This window comes from Vidua macroura, chromosome 7 (assembly GCF_024509145.1).
Source record: "Vidua macroura isolate BioBank_ID:100142 chromosome 7, ASM2450914v1, whole genome shotgun sequence".
NCBI lineage: Eukaryota > Metazoa > Chordata > Aves > Passeriformes > Viduidae > Vidua > Vidua macroura.
This window is the reverse complement of record NC_071577.1, coordinates 10,128,858-10,139,742: the sequence shown is the minus strand read 5'-3', so window position 1 is coordinate 10,139,742 and position 10,885 is coordinate 10,128,858. Positions and strand designations below refer to the sequence as shown.

The 10,885-nt window shown below is 38.0% G+C and overlaps 1 protein-coding gene across 5 annotated transcripts in view; it reads right to left on the bottom strand.

Annotated features, from left to right (window-relative positions):
• Positions 1-782: 782 nt before the first annotated feature.
• PMS1 (PMS1 homolog 1, mismatch repair system component) overlaps positions 783-10,885 on the bottom strand; it is a 44,062-nt gene continuing 33,959 nt past the window's right edge. For 4 of the 5 annotated variants that reach the window (XM_053982426.1, XM_053982425.1, XM_053982422.1 and 1 more), the window contains exons 12-13: positions 2,933-3,093; positions 783-1,192 (exon numbers count right to left, since the gene is read on the bottom strand). In XM_053982426.1, coding sequence (XP_053838401.1) covers positions 1,001-1,192; positions 2,933-3,093 — 353 coding nt within the window. In that variant the 3' untranslated portion in view covers positions 783-1,000. The remainder of the gene's footprint in view (positions 1,193-2,932; positions 3,094-10,885) is intronic. The other variant, XM_053982424.1, reaches the window with a different exon arrangement.

The following is a 10,885-nucleotide window of genomic DNA, read 5'->3' as shown; positions in this document are numbered from 1 at the left end:
ACCACCACATTTTCATAGTGCCATGGTTTGCAAACAACAGCTGGGGATAAACAGGAATTTTCAGGTGAACTTGAAACTTTTAAAACATACTCTTCCAGAGACAAGGCATCTGCTGTGCACAGAAGGCCTAGGGGGTAGGTTTACAGAAGTAGGCCACTACTTGAAATAGAGGAGTAAACATTGTGTTCTGGTAGAAAGAGAATGAACCAGTTTACCAAAATCAGTAGCTCTCTATATAGCAGACTATGCCCTAGTTATGCCACATTCTCCCTGAGGGAGGACAGTTTATGTTTCCCACCCCCAAACAGTTTGTGCATAGCACTGCACCAATAAACATCCATGGGCACCTGATTTCAGTGCTAACCTGTGCTCCTGTGACTCACATCCATTCTGCTTTCAAGGAACTGGCCAGTTTTTGTTGATCTGAAGTTTTTAAACTTTTGTACTGTACTTTTAAGAACCATACTTCTGTAAGTGTAGAATTTTTGGAGATTGGACACTAGGACTGCCAATACTCATTTACATGAGCTAAGAACTTCCAAATAGAAATACAACAAGATAGAAGTCTAACTATAATAACTGCATATGGCAATGCCATATTCAAATACTTACAGCTATCTGACATTCCTTTGAATATTAACAGCTGATGTCCTTAGTATAATAAACTTTGCCATGCTCTGTTGAAAGCAACTTCTAACCACTTCACATCTAAAAAATTCTGACATACTGGTATTTCTTAAACCTGCAGCAATAAGAGAAGGAGGAAACGAGTTGAGAACATTTCTTTAATAGACTCTTCTAAAAAAATAGTGATGAGTTGGTTTTCTACAGTATTTTTTTCCGTTTTCAAGTAGCATTTTTATTTAAATAAAGTCTTTAGGAGGTGAACATGTAACAATGAAAAATCATTACACAAAAACTTTGCACAAAACACACTGAAATTACAGAGTAGTGATCAAAATTAAGCAAGAGAAGTATGACCCCAAACAAAATGTTCCATTTACTGAATAATTTCCATGGAGTTGTGCTTGTCAGCTTCTGGAATATCTGTTAAGTGATGAAAAAAAGGACGACCATGAACACAGCCTTTATTTTCCTTTCCAAGCTGTTGCTTCATCCTGTAAATTGTGTTTTGCACATCTTCTTTTGACAAATGTAAGGGCAGCTGCCGAGCTAAACGTACTGCTTCTCCCTGTAGAAAGGAAAAACAAAACCAAAACCCCAATAGTTTTAAAGTACCACTTTTTAGCACATCAGCCTGTGGCTACCAGAAAGCAGGAATTAAAAACTCACTGTTTAAAGGTCATCCTTTTCTGCTGCTAAATATTCCAAATCTCAGAAATCTACACATAACTTTAAAGATCTCTTACTGGTCAGTTCATGACATTTCTACAATGAAGACATGCACAGTCAGCCCCCTGGTTATGTTTGCACTCTTTTAGCCTACTTTTGCAAGATGCTTTGTGTTTCTGATTTCCTGTTGTCACCAGCATCAGCTGTACAAGTTTACCAGTTCACAAGACACATTTCAAACCACAACCTTTAGAAGTATCATAAATTAATTCAAGCAGTCAGTAAGTACAGTTTGAAAATACTATAGCAAAACTTCATAGATTTATTTGTATTTACTATGGTCTATTGCATCCACTTAACACTGGAAAGCAGAAGTGACTGCTCAAGTACCCACCCTCAAAGAACTAAGGAACTGCAAAAAGAAGTTTTGTTTCCTCCTCTAAGATGGACCTTCCTGCCACTGACTTCTGTACTTAAGTCATATTACCTAGACAGAAATGTACGTGGCACACAGCCTCCATTCATACTGTACAAACCTGAGCACCATTCATAATGATTTAATCTGAATAATCTCATTTTCTTTGTCTAAGATTTTCTCCCACTCCTCCAAGTGGGAAAAAGATCACTGTGGACTGTTTTATACCCTGGAAGGCTATTGCTTCAACCATTACCTTATGCTTTCTTCTGCATCTATCCATTGACAGCAAAAGCTGCAGACATACTGTCTGCTCAGACATGAAATGAACAATTAAAGTTGTGATTCTGAACATGACAGTGAATGGCATTTCCAGTGGTTAACCTCCCAGAATGGTCAAAAAAATTCAGTGCTTATTTCTGAATAACAGCTTTTACAGTTGTCTGGGGGTTTTTACAAACCATTCCTCTCTCAACACTGAACTTATCCCTTCCTTAAGCTTCTTTCCTGAGTGCACGAGAGTGGTTCAGTAGTACATAACAGAATCACTTGCTGCAAAGGCAGCTTACTACTCCCAAAAGATAGGGAAAGATTTGTGTAATAATGCTTAAAAGACATACCCTGTGTCAGTATGTGCCTAGGTTCCATTTTCAAGTAATTCAATTCAGGAAGGTATGTTATAAATGCTTAAGTAAGAAGAGACTTTACATATATTTTGGTAACCTTGTTGAAGAGAACTGGAATTGAAGAGCATTAGTGAAACAGCTAGGCAAGAAGTGATTACTACTACTGTTGGTTACACCAGCTTTAATTAGTACCACATCTATTAGTTGTCTCTGAAACTTCATGCCATTATTGTCTCTGCATGGACAATTTATTTATTTGCACATGAGTCACTGCTATTCTGTGGCAGTTTTGTATCCTAACATGGAGAAATGCCTTTCCAGTCAGAAAAGTGCCTTACAGAGGAAAAACTTTGTGAAGATCACTTTTTGGCATGTGTTATATCACACTGGGTGACTACTTTTGGGTATATCTGATGGAAGCATTTTGGGAAGGAATGCATAACTCAGAGAGGATATGATACTCTCTTTTTCAAGAGTAACTTCTGTTTAGAACACAATGAAATTAATTAAAATGCAAAGCTGAAGAAAGACTTTCAAGCTGTTTCAGGAATTATTACAAGTTTAGCTGGCTAATACTAAAAGAAAGCTTCTGTCTCACCTCCAAGTAATTTATCACTTTGAGAGGCCTACATTCATATACTTCCTTTGCATTTCTGTTAACTACTGCATTCAGAATTTCTTTCAAATCAGAAATTCCATAATATGGCAGACAATTTGCCATCCCTTCTATTTCCAGATGACTTTCTGTAGCCGAAACACCTGAAAATACAAAAACAAAACAGTAATTCATGCACTGCTTTGATTTCTATTCTATAGCAATTCACAGAAAATTAAACTGATGCAAAGTAATTTAGTACTTTAGTCCAATACAATTAGGAAACTTTTTTGTTCCTCCCTTGGAATGAAAAGCATTTATTTGCACAATGTTTCATTATGATGATGTGTGTTTATTCACATCACAAATGTCTCAGCTTACATTAATCCAAATCCTAGCTGGCACTGTTTAATGCTTAAAACATTTGCAGCATTCCTAGTATTGAGCACAGCTTTAATTAAAGCTTCTGTGACTTTAATTAAACATACATAAAATTAAAGTTGAAGCTAGCAATAAAACACAATTTAGTTTGAAAAAAATTAAAAGAGTGTTGGCACTATTTCCTATATAAGTGGTTTAAACATCTGTAGAGTTCAAATGTTATCATAACAAATTTGGATTCTACTGAAATAAAAAGCAGTTTCTTTCTCCTACCACATCTGAGCCTCATAAAACTAGAGGCTCTGTGACTGACTTTATACTATCATTCATATGGTATCACTTCTGGAGCAGGTGACATTCTGAGTAGGAATGATGAATAAAAAATTAAACAGCCTTTCCAACAGAGTATCTATTCAAGCACTGAGGTCGATATGATTTCCCTTCTTATTCACATTTCAGGAAAGAAAATTGATTGAAGCTGTTCCGGTATAGCAACTTTTTTCCCACTCCCAGTTAGAAGCAAGTACTCTGGTGGTCAGGCTCACATATTCTCATTCAGTCCTTCAGACTATCCTCTCATTCATGTTGGGTGCACAGAAACCTCAGCCCACCTGCACAGCTGCCTTCCCTTTTCCTCCCCTACAAATCTAACAAGTACAAACTTTGACACAGAAAAACTGAATTACTAATGAAATTAGTAATCCACTCTAGTGTAATGACTCCAGGTAGGATAAATTACCTTCAGCTCAGGTCACAAATGGTTTTTGTAAAGTCAAAAGAGATGGAGACAAATAGATTGCTCCAAGTTGGATTAAACTAACAAACTCCCACAAGGGATAATTCCTGTTCCTCATCCAAACAAAACCATGAAATACTTCAGAAGTGAGAGAAAATATATATGCATCATAAGCCAGCAAGATGTACTTTCATTAGCTGGTAGAATGAAGCTGAGTTATCCATGTCCAGGCAGTATCTGACAGTCATTAAATAAGATGAACAGGATAACTGTGCAGGTTGAAACTTTTCCTAAATATGGGTGTGTCACTGGGTAAATAATGCTCTTGGGCCTTTTTAAGCTTCATGGCATGAGATACTTTGACCAGTGGGAATCTGATATAGGGAACAGCCCCTCATCCCCCCTCCCCCCAAAAATCACACAACCTTCTTCCAGCTATGTATTAAACACTGCTTTACATCTGAAACTTTATTTCATTTTCCACCCAGCATTTTCTTCCTTCTCTTTTTCAAGCTGCTTTTCCCTAATTGCAGCCAGCAAGCAGAGGCATATTTTTATATAATACTGTAAAACCTGTGTTCAGATTCAGCTTAAAGCAAAATGTTAAATTATATGAAAGATTGCCAGATATAAAGGTGAGAAAAGATGATGTACTATGCTAATATTTCCCCATGGGCAAGCCTGTCGATAAGGGACAGGAGGAAAAGATAAAGTTTCTTTTTAACATCTCCTTCAGCTCTTTTCTCTTAATTTTTGTCCTCTTTTTGATTTAATTACAGATTAGATTTGAGGAACTATTCCAGACCATTTGATTATGCTGCTTTCTCTCTAAAATTAGAGCTTAGTCTGTTTGAAAACCTTTTAATAATTACCCCTCTATTTGCTAACAAAGACAGGACACAATTTTTTTTTAAGTTTCAGGTATTTAGACATTGAGTTTAAAAACTTGTATTTCCTGTGCTTCCTTTTAAAATTTCATGACAGTGAGGTTCTGAATTTGCAGAACATTTCCTCATATACTCTTCAACTTCACCAATAGCCAGTGTTTCATCTACAAATTCTGACAGCCAGATTTGACTTCACCATTTTTCTCTTTCATCTGCAAATCAAAGTGGGCTTGAAAGAGTTTAATGTAAGAACAACCAATACAAACCCTGCCTAAGGGAGGTTTATTTGTTTAGTATTTCTGTTTGTGTGCCACTCTCCTTTTCTGCTAACATTCTTTAAATTGCAAAGTAGCCCTGTAGCATGCTGATTAACATGCATGCAAGCATGCAAGCCTCTGCAGGAACTCTGGTCCTGGCAACGCTTGATGATATAAGCAGATGTCCAAGCCTCAGTGTACTTGTAAATTTTTGATAAAATATATATTAGGATTTTTGAGTATTCAAACAGCAGTTCTCAAACAGTTGCCATAGTAGTTTCTCTGAAATACTTTGTGACTTCCAAGGAAAGTGTTTCCATGAACAAATAAACTAGCTTTCAAATGAGTAAAAATGTGGATTTCTCATTGTTACAAATTTCCCCTTTCTCCTTCCAAACAAAGCATTTGCAATCATCTTTGGATAATTCCTTCTTGATGGCCAGGAAAAAACTGTTCCCTTCCAGCTGCCCCCTAGATTAGGTGACACTGTAACAGTCTATCTCCCAGTCTATGGTCAAAATCAAACTGAAATTAAACTGCAGCATGGTTTTCCACTGGTGGGTTACAAGAGCTGAGGCAGTTTATATCACCAAGAACAATGGGTTATTTACCCATTACTGCTCTTTGAGGCCTTATAAGCACATTCTTTGGACATACTCATGTTGACTACATAAGGCAGACAATTCTACCCTAAAAGCCTACCTTGGAGCATGGCCCAAGACCCAGCATTGATACAATACCAGCTAAGGTGTGTTCCTTGGTCTCAGTTCCCCTCCAGCAAGAACTCCCATCTCTCTCTAGGCCTTTCCCAAAGGCAAACAGATGTGCAGTGAAGGCACATATAATAAACACATCTTAAGAAGAACTGGACAGAAAGTAATCCATCTTACTTCTTGAAGTGTTCCCTGCATGTAGGGGTCACTGTGAGCAAACAAATGCCTGGCAGGTCCCAGAACACTGAGTATTAAGTAATTTGCTTTATTAAGTAAAAGCAAACAGACTGGTCTCCCAAAGGTAGCATCACTTGAAGCCTCAGTAAGGCCAGAACATGAGGGGGTGGCAGGGCAGTGGAAGACAGACTGGAGCTCAGCGTCACAGCTTTGCAAATTACAACAACTGGCACATTCCACAAAGAAACCATTGATTTTGCCTAACTGACACACTGACAGCAAGAAGTATTTTCTTGGCTATTTCACAACATGTTTTTCACTGTGAGCTATCCAGAGAAAAATCTAGTTGAAAACTCCTTAAGACTGATGAACAGTTAATATTAAGAGAAACAGGGAGACAATACAAAGACCTTAGCCTACCAAAAACATGAAGCAGATGGGGCACTTCCAAAATCTAGGATACTTGGAACAACTCTGGCTGCAGTCATATAGAGCCTCTGAAGAGAGCAAAGGTAGATTTCCTTTCTGTCTTCTAGCAAGAGCACATTCAAGAGGCAGACTTATCCTCAAATAAAACAATAGGCAAGTAAGGCCTCCACACTCTTTGCAAAAATTAACATCCATTTGTGAAACTACAGACATTTAAGGCGTTTTCCCACCAAAATGGCAGAACAAAACTCCATGTGGAACTGAGTTATTTTCAGGAAGTAAATAGCTAATTAGACCTTTCAAAAACCTACTAGGAGTAGTGTATCTAGTGCCACATGGTGCTGTGGGGTTCAGAGCAAGGCCTATGAGAAAGACTCCTGGTAAATTATGAAAGTAAATAAAGATCAGAACCACCTCACTAGCTAAGAGGTATTGGCCATTAAAGAACAGAGCTGTATTTCTATGAATTCCAAGCACTGCAAGGGAATAAGATTCAATTTCTGAGTATTAATCCCAAGACTAATGTAAGATTAATGAATGAGTCATTTTTTATCCTATGAATGACACTGCCCCTAACATGTCATCCAAATAAGGAAAAATTAATACTTTCTGGGTGGGTTGTTTTTCAAGTAAGAAACCTTAAGAACAAAAATCTTCATAAAAAGCCCCTCTGTGCCACAAGTTACTAGAAGCTAAGATTCTGAACTGCAAAGAAGCATTTTTAAAAAAGATCACTTGAGATGCAAACCTAATGCAACATAGGCATTACCAGTTATCTTCCAGATTAAGACAGCTGCTCAGGGCTTTTTTTAAATAAATAAGCAGCCAGATCTGCAAAACACACCAAAACCACAAGGAAATAAGGAATAAATCTATGGCCCTATATTTAAATTTGTTATAGTGATGCCTAGAGAGACTACCTGGAACAGAGGCTAGACAGAGTTAAAGGAATAAAGTAGGAATTTATTAGAAGGCCTTCAAAGGATACACCTTGGGCAGTACAAGAGCCTGGCTGTGGTTCTACCCAAGATGGACCTAAGATGGATGGCCGGTCACGAGTTTTCACACTTTTGTAAGTTTTGGTTCATTTACATATTGAGGTTAATTGTCCAATTACAGCTTCAGGTTATGAAGTCCCATCCTCCCAGATTGCTCTCTTCATTGTTTACACTTTTTGGGCCTGAGGCTATAACGGCGTCCTTGGTTCTCAGGCTGGAAAAGGATTATTTTGTCTGACTAAACTGTGAAGAGAACTTGCTAACACTTTTTATATACTTTATATATACTTGCTAACACTAAGGCAGGACAGAATCTGGAAAATATGAAAGCTAAAACTTAAGGCATCAATAGTTATCTAGGAAGCTGTCCTAGTGGGGGGCACAATACCAAAGGGAAGAGGTCCAGTGTTCCAAGTTAGCATCTGGCTATTATGAGTAGACTTAACATACAGTAATGAGCAGCAACACTCTTGGTCCTTCTCTTCTTTGGTAGAAGAATATCTGTAGAGATTTAAACAAATAATCAGTGCAACCTACTAGACTGACAGTCCTCTTAAGAAACCACCATGGATCAAGGAAAGCCTCTTCTATGACTAAAACTTCTGAATGTCAATTTGGAGCAGCTAAATTTCCTTTCCTCTTGTTTTATGAGGTATCTTAGAGCTAGTGATAGCATCACAGACATATTTACATGGATCAATAGAAACTCCTGTTATTTTGCAAGAAGAAATTACCAGAAATATCACTTGCACTTTGAAATTCAAATCTTAAGAAATCAATCAATTAATCTATCAATCAATCAACAAATTTGCTTGTGACATAAGAGGATCTCTCTATCAGAAAAAGTAAACTTTCTACTACAGAAAATAAAACTCTTCACTCAGGATGAAAAAGGAAGGCATGCATATTAACAAGTGCTAATAAGTGTCTATTAATGAGAAATCAGTCAGCAGTCAGAAAGGAATATCTATTATGACCATATCAGGGCTGAAGTCCCAGAGGAAAACACAGACTTCTGAGTATGCTGCAGCAGACCCTGACAGAGAGAAAGAGCTGATAGTTCAGTTCAGCTGAAAAACAGAAAATACTAGGACTGATCCAATTAATCCAAAAAGTTAGCAAAAAATTAGTTACAAAGGTTGTATGCACAGAGAATGAGATTTTGGTATGCTCCTATGGATGCTACTAAGGAGAAACTGTCCAGTTACCATGGGTTAATGGCACATTTCCATTCTAGGACCTCTCTACAGCAAGCTGTGACTTTATCATGCAAAGTAGGAACCTCTGGCCCAAAAAATTAACAATATATCCTGAAGAAACAGAACTTTTCTGAAGGAAATTCTAGTTCAAAACCACCAGGATGCCTCTCTTTCAGGATGTGTCTGAATTTCAAAAACCCTACAAAAACAGACACTGAATACAGACAGTGAAAAAAAAAAATGCTTCTATAAGAATTGTGAAAGATGTTTTATGAAACAAGCTGGTTCTCTCAGAGCTGAGAAATCCTACTGAATACTCAGGTCTAAGTGGGACAAATCACTCCTGATATGCAGGCCCCCTTCTGTAAAGATTATACAAGAATCTATGAATTAAATAACCTTAAACTTCATAGTGAAATTCCCAGAGAAGGACACATTAGGAACGTTAAGAATTAATACCTGTGTGTCTAAAAATCAACTCTAATAAGTATTTGTAGAAGACTGTATTTCAGGGACAAGTTTAGGAAAAAGAGGAGAAACTGATTAAGTATTAAGCAGAAATCCTTGGGTCAGTTGGAAAAAAGCTGGGAGAAATTCCATTTGTTTGCTGGTATTTCTACCTTCGTCTACAGTGGCACACTCTTTTAATAAAAAAGGCTGTAACTGCTATAATGTCATCAGCAGAAGCTTATAAACATGACTGACAAGACTCACATTATTAACTTTTCAGTCAAGTACTTAAAATAGAAGAGTGGGACAAAGAACTGAATTTGATTCCCATTCTTTACTGGGCTATTCCTATGGTTCATCAACCTCCACAGTGCATACAAAGCACTTTCACTAACTGTAAACCAAACAAGAAGAGTTTCCTTGAGATTTCATTTTCTTGAATTTACACCTTAGGAACACAGGATGGGAAGACTACTTCCCAGTTACTGTGCCAAGTCCTTTGCTATTCTAGTGTTACAATGCTGCTCTTAAACTAAGTAAGCTGTCTTAGAAGTAGTTTGCCATTAGGTTTTGGCCAAGACAGCCAATTTTGTTCACAGTAGCTAGTATGGGGTGCTGGTAAGACAGGGATGTTTTTGTTACAGCTGAGCAGGGCTTACACAGCATCAAGGCCCTTTCTGCTCCTCACCCCACCCCACCAGTGAGGAGGCTGGGGGTGCACAAGGAGCTGGGAGGGGACACAGCTGGGCAGCTGAACCCAGCTGACCAAAGGGACATTCCAGACCACGTGGCATCAAGCTCATAGAGCTGGGGGAAGGAGAAGGAAGTGGAGTGCTGTGATGATGTTTGTCCTCCCAAATCACCATTACATGGGATGAAGCCCAGCTTTTCTGGGGATAGCTGAACACCTGCCTGCCCATGGGAAACAGTGAATTAATTCCTTTTTTGTTTCATTTCTGTGCACAACTTTTGCTTTACTTGATATATGGTCTTTATATCTCAACCCACAAGTTTTCTCACTTTTACCCTACCAATTCTCTCTCCATCCCATTGAGCGGGGAATGAATGAGTGGCTGTGTGGGGCTGAACTACTGGCTCTGGTTAAACCATGACACATCTGCATTACTACAAGATTGGTCAACATCTCTCTGTTTTTGCTTAGAAATACACTAGAAATTTAACTCTTCACCCAGGATGAAAAATGAATTGTCTTCAAATTTTCACATTCAATTTATTCCTGTCTAGTTTACATTAAGGACATACCATAGACCTCCTCAGCTTTAGATTTGCTAGTCTGAATAAACCATGTGAGAGCTACCTCTTACAGTACATGCTTTATTTCCCTAATCATTCACTCCATGATTATTATCATGATTAATACCAACACCTCTTCTACTAAGGTATTGGTATTTATGTAGAGATTTAGTCAGTCAGAAAGAAGTTGCCTTGGTTTTTCTGTGCATGCTTCAGTAAGGAAAACAGCTTTGGCTGTTCTTCACAAGAGCCAGCCTCTGAGTGAAGGAGTTGGTCTACATCCCTTTTTTGTACCTACCCTTAAAAGATCCCATATGTTACAGTACATCTGTCATCACTGTACATATGTGGGGATCTGTAACACATGAAGCTATAGCATTTCTAACAGCTCTTATGGCCAATCTTTTCCCTGAGCTGTCAGCTAGGTGCTACCCCCAAAGACGTTTGCTTTTCTTGGAATTCTGCTATAGAATTC